Genomic DNA, 13,244 nt, shown 5'->3' on the forward strand with positions numbered 1-13,244 from the left:
TTGAACTCCTAGGCTCAAGGGATCCTCCTGCCTCAGCATCCCGAGTAGCTAGGACTACAGATGCACACCACCATGTGTGGCTAGTTAAAGACAAATTTTTTTTGTAGAGACAGTGTCTTGCTGTCTTGCCCAGGCTGGTCTCTAATGCCTGGCCTCAAGCGATTTTCCTGCCTCTGCCTCCCAAAGCTCTGGGATTACAAGCATAAACTACTGTGCCTAGCCTCAAAATAAATTTTAGTAATATACACCTCATTAAATAAAATAGGAAATATTGCATCCATATTAGTATAAATAAATAAATGAATAAATGGAAAGGATGAGGAATGGAATGTTTACATCATTTCAACTTAACTCCCTCATTAAACACTTATTAATTACAAAGGGAAAAGACTAAATTTCAGCAGAGAATCCTGACACTATCTCGATGAAGATAAAATGAGCATCATTAAAAATGAAACAAATCAATTAGTTGGGTGTGCTGGTGTGTACCTCTAAGGAGGCGAGGCAAGATGATCACTTGAGCCCAGGAGTTTAAGACTAGCCTGGACAATATAGCGAGACTTTGTATCTTAAAGAAAAAAAGAAATGAAACAAATCAAAATTATGTGCCAGAATAGTGTACAATTAGAAGAACATGGCACCACTTCTTTGATACACAGGTGGATAACCTGAATCTCAAATGAGGAAAGTCACAAACCCAAACTGAGGGACATTTTATAAAACAACAAACTATTTGGAAGAAAGGAACATCTGTTCAACTTATTCTGAAATCAAACTAGGTAAAGAAAATTTCTTTGTATACTTGGAGTTTTCCTGTAAGTTTCAGATTGCTTCAGAGTTAAAAAAAATTCAAAACTGCATAAAGCCCTTGGAAACGATTTCAGCTGTCTGCCTATGACAATACTCAGAAACCTGAGAAGTTACTGCTACTATCAGGACCCAAGTGAATTATTCAAGATGATGCTCAGAAGACACAGGATGCTGCTGTTAAAGATGTTAGCTACGTACAATACTAAGTGAGATTGGATTCTTTGGAAGATGCTTAGAAGTGGTGGCAAAACCCTACTTATGCTATCTGTGGATGCCTCAAGACTACCCAAAGCTGCCACCAGAGGGGGAAATCGTTTTTCTCTCTTATACCTTTCATATATTTCATATATCATGGTTATATATAGTCTGGCATACTACTGGCAATGGATCCTGTAAAATGTAGGCTTGTCTTCACAGAAAGGAGTATATGAATAAATGAAAATGATGTTCATTAACTGATAATACAGCACAGCCTACCCCTTTGTCAACCCAGTACCCATATGCACTTACACAACCATACAACAGTGGCAACAATATCATGCTTCTGCCTGACGTAATACAACTAAGCTCCTGCACCAATATGTGTTTCATTTGCCCTTTCCCCATATTTGGGAGACCCAAAGTCCCATCAGTCACTATACCTATTTCTAAATGATGGTCATAAATCTTTTAGTTCAGACAGTATAGTCACGCTTTTCCCCGTTACACTCTGTGATCTAAAGAATGAACCACCAACATACCTTATAATAGTAGTCAAATGAAAGGAAAAAAATAAATTGGTAGTTATTTCAACATCTGGTAAATATTTATAAATATGTACATGGAGCAAGGAAGAAATATGTATCTATAGCTAATCACTACTCTTTCCTTATTTTCTCTGTTCTCAGCCAATACCTTGGCTGGTTGTAAATGTGTTTACCTCATAAAATAACCCAAGACCTTCATTTCTGAAGGGTTTGAACCCTTAGTAGTCTTGTCTGTATTAGATTTCTCTGAATATGGAAATACTAAATGGTGCCTATAGTGGGTTGAATGGTGGTTCCCAAAAAGATATTTCCATACTCTAATCTCTGTAAATTAACCTTATTGGTGAATGTGACCTTACTTGAAAAAGGGGTATTTGCATATGTAAGGATTTTTGAGATGAGATCATCCTCAGTTGTCTGAATGGACCCTAAATCCAGTAAGTGACCTTTCACAGAGATACACAGCAGAGAGATACACAGAGAAGAGGTGAAAATCATGAAGATGGAGGCAGAGGTTGGAATGATACAGCTGCAAGCTAGAAGCTTTGGAAGCATGATAGGCAAGGAATGGAGTCTTCCCCTAGAGCCTCTACAGGGAGAATGGTTCTGCTGACACTGGGATTTTGGATTTCTGGTCTCCAAAACAGAGAGAATGAATACCTTTTCATTTTCCAATTTGTGGCACTTTGTTACAGCATTCCTCTGAAACTAATACAGTGGGTATAATCTGGTTTCCCAACATAATCCTCTTTGTTCCTATTATGTAGTAATGTAGTGTTCATTTTATTTACCTTTTATAACTGGGATCAGTCATTGCAGCCAGTACTATAACCTCCTCTTTTCTTGCTGATTCAGTGACATGAGAAACTCAAAATGGCCAGAGGGCTGTCTCAACTTTCAGTCCAGTCAAATTGTTGTTGTGTTCCCTCGGGATACAAATCTTCCACATTTAGTAGAGGCCGAAGTTGTGAGTATGGGAAGCAAAACTTTTGTGAATATGTCAGTAGGTAGTAGTAGATGAGCTCTCTTATTTCCTTTACCTGATTCCTACGTTTATGTATTCTGGTTATGGGAAAAACCACCATATATTGGTTTCTAATTTGGAGCATATACGTCATCGTGTAAGATAATACCAAACTCACAAAGTGTTGCCACCCACACAAAAAATCTAAGTCCAGTAGGCCAACATCTTTTGCAAATGATAGCACATGGTAACATCAGTGAATTTTATGAAAGTAAGCCTATGTCTTCATTTCTTTTGTGTAAAATGAATTCCAAGGTCAGAGCCAGCGTAGGATATTATGGTTATGAATGAGTCATTCACTAAGTCCAAGAATAGTGGTACTTGGTAAAACACTGAGTTAGGAAGGTAGACCTAAATCCAGTGTAAGTTATAGGTGTTTAAAAATCATGCATCATCAGAGGACTCGTATATAGACTATATAAAGAATATACAACTCAATAAGTAAACAAATATTCCAATTGTAAAATAGGCAGAAGTTTTGAATAGAAATTACCCTTAAGAAGGTAGCGCTGATAAGCACATAAAAAGTACACAGTCTCAGTCATTAGGGAATTCCTATGAATATCAGTGATGAGGATGCAAAATGCTGTGTGCCAAATTATAAACAGTTTGGTAATTTCTTGTAGGTTCAACTCCTAGTACATGACCCAACAATCCCACTCTTAGGTATTCATTCCAGAGAAATGAAAATTTATATTAACATAAAACATGTAAACAAATGTTTATGGCAGTATTGTTCATAATTGCCCAAAACTAGAAACAATTGAAATGTCTGTCATCCGACAAATGGATAAACAAAATGTGTTATAGTTGTATAATAAAATGCTACTCAGCAGTAAAAAGGTCATGGCATACTGATCCATGCAGCAACATGGACAAATATTAGAAACATTATGCCAAGTGTAAGACAGACTTACAAAAGACTATATAATGTCTAATTCATTTATATGAAATTTCTAAAAAGGGAAAAAGTGTGGAGACAAATGATTAGCGATTTCAAGGACTAAGAGAAGGGGAACTGATTGCAAACTGGTGCAGGACAGCTTTTGTGGGTGTTGGAGGGCTCTAAGCTGGATTGTGGAGACAGTTGCACAACTATAAATTTACAGAAAACCATTGACGTCCACACGAAGAGTGGGAGGATTACACCTTAATAAATTTTTTTTTTTTTTGTTAAAGCAAATCTGGGACTGGGCAAGGTGACTTATGTCTTTCTTGCACTTTAGGAGGCTAAGGAGGGAGGATTGCTTGAGCCTAGGAGTTGGAGATTACAGGGAGTTCTGACCGTGACCCTGTACTCCAGCCTGGGCAACAGAGCAAGACCCTGTCTTTAAAAATAAATAAAATTGACCGGGCTCAGTGGCTCATGCCTGTAATCCCAGCACCTTGGGAGGCTGAGGCAGGCGGATGACTTGAGGTCAGGAGTTCAAGACCAGCCTGGCCAACGTGGTGAAACCCCATCTTTACTAAAAATACAAAAATTAGCCAGGTGTGGTGGCGGGCGCCTATAATCCCACCTACTTGGGAGGCTGAGGCAGGAGAATTGCTTGAACCAGGAAGGTGGAGATTGCAGGGATTTGAGATCACAACATTGTATTCCAGCCTGGATGACAGAGTGAGATTACGTCACAAAAAAAAAAAAAAAAAAAAAAAAGGGCAAACCTATTTTTTTTTTTTTGTAAAAATTAGGGTTTTTTTGTTTTTTTTATTCAGGTCCCCCCCCCCTTTTTTTTAAACAAAGCACATGTGTTAACAAAAATAACACTGGAATATAAAAATAGGTGCCCTTGGTGGATTGGAAGCTAGGTGAAGTTTCTGAAAAACTGAAAAAGCAGATAGGATCAGATCAAAGAAGCAAGCAAGTGCCACAGGAAATGATTATGTGGGCTTTAATCTTGGAAGTGGTAGATACCATGATGACCCTAGCATTCTACCTGTTGCACTGTACCAGGCAGCAAGCATAAAGGTATCTGCCTAGGTAGAGCAGTGAATGTAGACATGTGAAGTATGATTGATATTCAGGGAGATACATCAGGAAATTGCATCCTAAATAACAAAACAAAACCTCAATACATGGGTTGATTGAATGGCAAAATAAATACTATTGGAGAGCAAATTAGTATGCTGAAAGATGTAGCAGAAAGATTTCTCCCAAGGTAAAGCACAAAAAGATAAGCAGACAGAAGGAAGAAAAGTTTTGACATGTTGAATAGCTATAGGATCCAGTATTTTTCTATTATGTATTTTTTAAAAGAGAACAGGGTGAGAACTACGTTTAGAGTAACCATTTAGATAAATTTCCCAGAACTAAGAGAGAAACACATCCTTAAATTAATGAGGTAACTATGCTTAACTAAATTTTAAAAAGCTTCTACTTAAACACATAGGAAGTAACTTCTTAATACCAAAGATAAAGTAAGTCCTGAAAGTGTTTAAACATGGTAGTGGTATGAATTTAATGGTTGTTATAATCCAGCATCTGGCAGATTCGGTCTGACATTACATTTTAGAAATCTCAGTTATCTAGGGATAAGTTTCTCATCACAGAAAGCCCCAACTTTAATTCCATGCCTTGAGACAAATATGCCTTGATTTCTTTGTTAACCATCAGAGACTGCGACAGCATTTTACATTTCATTGTTCCACCGAAGCAGCTAGCTACCTTGTGTCCCAGAAAGATCTTTGCCCTCAGAGAGCTTATATATTCATACATACACACACACGCGTACATGTATATACACACACACACATACTTTTTTTTTTGAGACAAGGTGTTGTTCTTTTGCTCGGGCTGGAGTGTGGTGGCATGGTCACAGCTTTCTGCAACCTTAATCTCCCACGCTCAAGAGATCCTCCACATCAGCCTCCTGATGAATAGCTGGGACTATAGACATGTGCCACCACCCCCAGCTAATTTTTTTTTGTATTTTTAGTAGAGGGGGGGTTTACCATGTTGCCCAGGCTGGTCTTGAATTTTCTGGTCTCAGGTGAGCCACTGTGCCATGCCAGAGCTTATATTTGATAAATATGTTATATATTATATTAAAAGGTGATGGGTACAATGGAAAAGGGAAACAATGAATAGAATCAGAGGCACCAAGATTATAGTGGTGAGGGGGAGGAGTCAGGTTGGAGTTTTAGATTTTATTTTGATTTTATTTTATTTTTGAGATGGAGTATTGCTTTTTTTGTCCAGGCTGGAGTACAGTGGTGTGATCTTGGCCCACTGCACCCTCCTCCTCTTGGGTTCAAGCGATTCTCCTGCCTCAGCCTCCCGAGTAGCTGGGATTACAGGCACCCACCACCACGCCTGGCTAATTTTTGTATTAGTAGAGATGAGGTTTCACCATGTTGGCCAGACTGGTCTCGAACTCCCCACCTCAAGTGATCCGTAAGTGATCTGTGATGCTGGGATTACAGGCGTGAGCTTCCGCGCCCAACCCAGGTTGGAGTTTTAAACAGGATGGTCAAAATAGGCTTCATTGAGAAGATGACATTTAAGCAAAGACTTAAAGGAGATAAGGGAGATAGTCATTCAGATACCTGCAAAAAGAAGGGTTAGTGCAAAAGCCTTGTGAGGCAGGGGTGTATTTATTTGATTCTGGGAATAACAAAGTAGCCAGTATGACCACCAGTGAAAAATGAGGAAGAAAGAAGATGAGGTCAGATTATGGGGTGAGATCATGGAGATATGTCTGGGCTATTTTTATAAGGAAATCTGTGGACAATCACAGGGGGTTGATTAATTTGATTAGAGGAATTATATAATCTGAACTTGGTTGTCTTTGTCCACAGGTAGTGTGTTCCATGGATTTAATTGCCCATCATGAGATATTTTTAGGAGTCTTATACACTGCTACAATTAGATTTTTTCCCGAGCCTCTTTTGCTTGTGCTTCTCTTTCTGTATCAGTTTTTCTGTCGCTTGGGTTTTTTTTAACTGGCTAACCTGGCAAAAAAGAAATTTACTAAGAATAAAAATTGAAAACCCATACCTCCAAAAGTTTGAGAACTAAGGTAGCCCTGAGGATCTACCTGAATTGACATTGGAGTGATTCCATTCTAACCATTAGGTCACTTCTCTGAAGATTTTTATTTCTGGATAGCGTTGTGTATAGTTTGAGTCACATACCCATTCCTTAGGCCTAAGAGCTGGAAGAGGGAATTGGTTTTCAGGGACTGTCCCACCGCTTTTTAGAATTTACCTATACATTTATGTATATTGCTTGTGAAATGACATGTAGAAGATCATTCATTGCAGCATGGCAGGTAATAGCAAGTTGTCTACCAGTATCTTAAGTAAACAAAGTATAGACTGTGGATATAATATGTGTACATAAATAAAGTTTATGCATTAGATTTTTAATAAATATGTGCAGTATTTATTGTTTTGAAGACTTTGTCTTGACCATCTTCATTTACCCAATCTTTATGCCCCTTTTATGTTTACTTGTTAAATTTTGAGACAGAACCTAGAATTGTTTATTCATATATGCTACCACATATCCTAGTACTAAGTTAGGGTACATCTTACTGTACCACTTTTTTTTTTTTTTTTTTTTTTTTGAGACAGGGTCTTATTCTGTCACCCAGGCTGGAGTATAGTGGCACAATCATGGCTCACTGTAGTCTCAACCTTCTTAGCTCAAGCGATCCTCCTACCTCAGCTTCTCAAATAGCTGGGACTGCAGGCACGAATCACCTCACACAGCTAATTAAAAAAATTTTTTTTTGTATAGGCTGAGTGTGGTGGCTCACGTCTATAGTCCCAGCACTTTGGGAGCCCGAGGCAGGTGGATTACTTGAGGTCAGGAGTTCAAGACCAGCCTGGCCCATGGTAAAAACCTCATCTCTACTAAAAATACAAAAATTAGCCAGGTGTGGTGGCAGGCACCTGTAATCCCAGCTACCCATGAGGCTGAGGCTGGAGAGTCGCTTGAATTTGGGAGGCAGAGGTTGCGGTGAACCCAGATCGTGCCATTGCACTCCAGCCTGGGCAACAACAGCAAAACTCTATCTCAAAAATAAATAAATAAAAATAAAAAAAAATATATATATATATATATTTTTTTGTAGGGATGTTCTCACGATGTTGCCCAGGCTGGTTTTGAACTCCTGGGTTCAAAGACTCCTCCTGCCTCAGCCTCCCAAAGTGCTGAGTTATCAAACACTGAAGTGGAATGACTGTATTGTTTTGCCATAAAGCAAGTTTTAGATACTAGGTGATTGTTTTTTTTCCCCCCTTCTAGCTTAATAGAGCGTTCCAAGAAGAGGACTCTCCAGCTACTTTTTATTGCATCAGTATGCAGTGGTTTAGAGAATGGGAAAGTTTTGTGAAGGGTAAAGATGGAGGTAAGTGGTTGACTGAAAAAGTTTTTTTTGGTAAATTACTTGTTTTTTTGTTTGACAAATATTTCTTGAATATCTATGTGTAGTTGGGATTACACTATTGAACAGAAGAGAAAAAAATCCTGTCCTCAGGGATCTTCACGTTCTAGTTTATATTCTGTTGTTTTTAAATTTTGTTAAACTTATTTTATGAATTATAGCAGGAATAAGAGAACTGAACAAAGTAAATCTGTGATCTCAATATTGAAAAAATTTTGGAAATCTTTATAAGGAATAAGAGGTTGCTTAAGTTATGGTTTATTCAATACAGTGGACTTTTAAAGTAAAATTGTGTAACAATATTTAATAATTTGAAAATAAGATACTCTGATATGTGCCGGGTGCGGTGGCTTACGCCTGTAATCCCAGCACTTTGGGAGGCCGAGGTGGGTGGATCACCTCAGGTCAGGAGTTCAAGACCAGCCTGACCAACATAGTGAAACCCTGTCTCTACTAAAAATACAAAAATTAGCCAGATGTGGTGGCAGGCACCTGTAATCCCAGCTACTCAGGAGGCTGAGGCAGGAGAATTGCTTGAATTCGCGAGGCGGAGGCTGCAGTGAACTGAGATCATGGCCACTGTATTCCAGCGTGGCCAACAGAGCAAGACTTTGTCTTTAAACAAACAAACAAACAAAAAAGATATTCTGATATGTGAAAAAGGCTGCAACAATATGCCCGGTTAAAGCTTTTTTGTATTTATGTATTTACTTTTTAAAATTTTTAATTAATAGAGACAAGGTCTTACCTCTGTTGCCCAGGTTGAAGTACAGCAGCGTGATCATGGCTCACTGCAGCCCTGACCTCTCAGCCCATGCGATCCTCCTACCTCCATCTCCTGAGTAGTTGGGACCACAGGCATGTACTACCACACTTGGCTAATGTAAAAATTATTTTTAAAAATTAATTGTAGAGATATGGTCTCACAGTATTGCCCAGGAACTCCTATGCTCGAGGAATGCACCCACCTTGGCCTCCCAAAGTGCTGAATTACTGAGTGCTCTCTATATTGCCCAGCCTGGCCTCAAACTCCTGGGCTCCAGCGATCCCCTTGCCTCAGCCTCCTGAGTAGCTGGGACTATAGGTGCTCACCACCTTATCTGACTTTTCTACACCTTTAAAAAAATTGTATTTTTATTTTGTAAGTTCCAGCATACATGTGCAGGATGTGCAGGTTTGTTACATAGGTAAACGTGTGCCATGGTGATTTGCTGCACCTATCAACCCATTACCTAGGTATCAAGCCCATCATGCATTAGCTGTTTTTCCTGTTGCTCTCCCGCCCCTCATACCCCAGCCACCCAGCAACAGGCCCCAGTGTGTGTTCTCCTCCCTGTGTCCTTGTGTTCTCATTGTTCAGCTCCCACTTACTAGTGAGAACATGCAGTGTTTGGATTTTTGTTTCTGCATTAGTTTGCTGAGGATAAGGGCTTCCAGTTCCATCCATGTGCCTGCATAGGACATAATTTCTTTCCTTTTTATGGCTGCATGGTATTCCATGGTATATATTTACCACATTTTCTTTATCCAGTCTATCATAGATGATCATTTAGGTTGATTCCCTGTCTTTGCTCTTGTGAATAGTGCTGCCATGAACATACGTGTGCATGTATCTTTATAACAGAATGAATTACATTATTTTGGATATATATCCAGTAATGGGATTGCTGGGTCAAATGGTATTTCTGGTTCTAGGTCTTTGAGGAATCGCCACACTGTCTTCCACAATGGTTGAACTAATTTACATTCCCACCAACAGTGTAAAAGTGTTCCTATTTCTCCACAGCCTTGCCAGCATCTCTTGTTTCTTGACTTTTCTTTTTTTTTGAGGTAGAGGCTCACTTTGTCGCTCAGGCTGTAGTGGAGTGGTGAGATCTCAGCTCACTGCAACCTCCTCCTGGGTTCAGGCGAGTGTCCTGCCTTAGCGTCTTCTTTTGAGAAGTGTTCATGGTCTTTGCCCACTTTTTAATGTTTTTTTTTTTTTTATTGTAAATTTAAGTTTCTTTTACAGCTTTTGATGATGACCATGTGGTTCACTGTTGCCTTAAATTTTAAAAAGAATATATTTAAACACTTTCCTTTATAATGCTTTTATTGTTTTTAATGTTACTTTGATAATCTGAAGCATATTAATTGTATAATTTCTTTAAAGTTACAAAGGAATTGCTATTTTTTAGCATTAGTGGTACATTTTGACTTGTAATCCCCAAACGGAGAGTTAAAAAATAATTTCTGTTAGATTGTGATAGTTGTGAACAAGTCTCTCTTATCTTCTTTCCTGGTTCTGTTTTGGGGGAGCTAAGAACTAAAAACGAAGAAGCTCAGGAGAAGACATTAAGAATTAACCATAGGCCAGGCGCGGTAGCTCATGCCTGTAATCCCAGCACTTTGCGAGGCTGAGGCGGGCAGATCAGATCAGGAGGTCAGGAGTTCGAGACCAGCTTGACCAACATGGTGAACCCTATTTCTACTAAAAAAAACAAAGCAAAAATTAGCTGGGCATGATGGCGTGTGCCTGTAATCCCAGCTACTCAGGAGGCTGAGGCAGGAGAATCACTTGAACCTGAGGTGGAGCTTGCAGTGAGCTGAGATCGTGCCACTGTACTCCAGCCTGGGCGACAGGACGAGACTCCATCTCAAAAATAATAATAATAATAATAATTTGGCTAAGAAATAACCAATTTGATAATATAGTTACAGGTCACAATTTTGTCAAGCACAAAATTACACAATTTTTGTTACATTTCTTTGAAAAATACATTTTGATATGTTTTCCTTTAGATCCTCCAGGTCCTATTGACAATACTAAGATTGCAGTCACTAAATGTGGTAATGTGATACTTAGGCAAGGTAAGTTTGACTCGTATTTAAGCTTTTACTTGTGAGTGATTTGTTACTGTTAGAAATATGTTATCATTAGTCATCTATAGTACTTTTTTACCCAGCTGAAGAATGTAATCCATACATTAACTAGGGCAAATAATGGAAAGCAGCCACTATTTTTTTTATCTGAGGAAAGGTCTTAAGGCTGTTGGTAAGAGCTAAGAAAAAGCATCTCTGACATTTTAAGACAAACCATATGTTGCAGCTTATAACAATATGGGCTGGTAGTCTGCAGATTCATGTTCCAAAAGTTCTCAATTATCCCTAGAAGATTCATGCTGGGGGGTACATTATGAAAGCTTTTGCAGTATGAATGTAGGTTTGTAAACATTATTTCTTCTACATAATTTTAAGGAGCAGATTCTGGCCAGATTTCTGAAGAAACATGGAATTTTCTGCAGTCTATTTATGGTGGAGGGCCTGAAGTTATCCTACGACCTCCGGTTGTTCATGTTGATCCAGATATACTTCAAGCAGAAGAAAAAATTGAAGTAGAAACTCGGTCTTTGTAATTTTTAGGATGTAGAAAGTTCTAATGAGGAATCATTTTCATGTCCCCTGACATGTACACATGCGAAAACATTCCTAAAAGCGTGTTTATTTTCTTTGTTTTTTTTTCATCATTTATCCCATTTATTTCTTCTTAGTGGGCATTATGGAAGAATATATTAAAATGTATAATATACCACGGGTTGGTATATTTAATTTTAAATACTTACCATAAAGTCTTTCAGTGTAATTTTTCTTTGAGACAGAGTCTTCCTCTGTCACCCAGGCTGGAGTGCGGTGGTGCGACCTCTGCTCACTGCAACCTCCGCCTCTTGGTTTCAAGCGATTCTCCTGCCTCAGCCTCTTGAGTAGCTGGGATTATAGGCACCTGCCACCATGCCCGGCTAATTTTTGTATTTCAGTAGAGATGCGGTTGCATCATGTTGGCCAGGCTGGTCTCAAACTCCTGACCTCAGGTGATCCATCCACCTTGGCCACCCAAAGTGCTGGGATTACAGGTGTAAGCTACAGCGCCTGGCCCAGTGTAATGTTTTTGAAAGAGGATGGACAATTGTGAAATCAGTAGTTATCTTTAATCTTTGTAGTACATGCAGATCCATAGTATCCTTTGTAGTGTTGTAAATACTTTTACTTTGAAAACTTTTTCATTACCCTAAATCACTGTAACTCTGACCAGTCTTTCAGTTCTCCAAAAGCCTAATTTAATTGTGTAGTTTTATCATGGCTTCATATAATAGAGAGCCTATTTTAAATTGAAAGTAGTAGTCAGAAAATCGTTAATTTCCTAAAGCTCAGGAAACTAGGGTGTCACTTTTTTTGCACTGCAGCATATACACTAGCTTATTAAAATTTACAAAATGTCTTTTTTGAATGTATCAAGGATGTATTTAGTTTGAGTGGAATTTGTCAGCAAATATCAGTAACTTATTGCCGCTTATATTGTACAATGTTAAACTTCAATTCCTGTAACTCTGGTTAGTATTAATGTCAGTAACTAAAAAACTTAGAGTTAGTTTTAGGGCACTTTTTATTTTGAGAGCATGAAGTGTGGAATGTGTCACTGCGATTGGTGATAAAACTGAGGCCACTTGTAGCTTGATTTTTTAAATGAAATAGATAAAGTCTTTTTGAATAATATAGTATGCACTGCTGTTTGCTTGATTATGTAATGTCAAAAGTTTAACTATATTCCAAGTACGAAAACATACTGGATTACATTGAGGATGTTGAATAGCATTCATGATGGCTTTGTTTTGGTTTGGGGCAGCTGTCACCAGCTAAAGCAATGTTGTTAAAATTAGCTCAATAAAAATGATTTTAAAATGTAAAACTTGAATGTTGAATTTATTTGATAGATGTTAAAGGTAAAAGGTATAAAGTTTGTTAATACCTTCTTGCTGTTTCTATTTTATTTGATTTATGTATTCTTTTGAGACAGAGTCTCACCCTTGCCTAGGCTGGAATGCAGTGGCACAGTCTTGGCTCACTGCAACCTCCACCTCCCGGGTTCAAGTGATTCTCCTGCCTCAGCCTCCCAAGTAGCTGGGGTTACAGGCACGAGCCACCACGCCCAGCTAATTTTTGTATTTTTAGTAGAGATAGGGTTTTGCCATGTTGGCCTGACTAGTTTCGAACTCCTGACCTCAGGTGATCCACCTGCCTTGGTTTCCCAAAGTGTTGGGATTACAGATGTGAACCACTGTGCCCAGCCAGTTTATTTTAAAAATTTTATTTATTTTGAGACCAGGTTATGAGACTGGCTAATTTTTATCTATTTTTTGGTAGAGATGAGGTTTCACCATTTTGCCCAGGCTGGTTTCAAACTCCTGGGCTCATGTGATCCAGCCACCTCGGCCTCCCAAAGAACTGGGGTTATAGGTGTGA

The 13,244-nt window shown here is 38.7% G+C and overlaps 1 protein-coding gene across 4 annotated transcripts in view; it reads left to right on the forward strand.

Moving 5' to 3' along the window:
- The window catches only part of USP33 (ubiquitin specific peptidase 33), a 65,434-nt gene extending 52,744 nt beyond the window's left edge, over nucleotides 1–12,690 (forward strand). For all 4 annotated transcript variants that reach the window (XM_023209103.1, XM_023209083.1, XM_023209093.1 and 1 more), the window contains 3 exons: nucleotides 7,829–7,931; nucleotides 10,749–10,817; nucleotides 11,205–12,690. In XM_023209103.1, the coding sequence (XP_023064871.1) occupies nucleotides 7,829–7,931; nucleotides 10,749–10,817; nucleotides 11,205–11,362 (330 nt within the window). In that variant the 3' untranslated portion in view covers nucleotides 11,363–12,690. The remainder of the gene's footprint in view (nucleotides 1–7,828; nucleotides 7,932–10,748; nucleotides 10,818–11,204) is intronic.
- Nucleotides 12,691–13,244: the final 554 nt, after the last annotated feature.

The sequence above is a fragment of the Piliocolobus tephrosceles genome, chromosome 1 (genome assembly GCF_002776525.5).
Source record: "Piliocolobus tephrosceles isolate RC106 chromosome 1, ASM277652v3, whole genome shotgun sequence".
NCBI classification, from domain to species: domain Eukaryota; kingdom Metazoa; phylum Chordata; class Mammalia; order Primates; family Cercopithecidae; genus Piliocolobus; species Piliocolobus tephrosceles.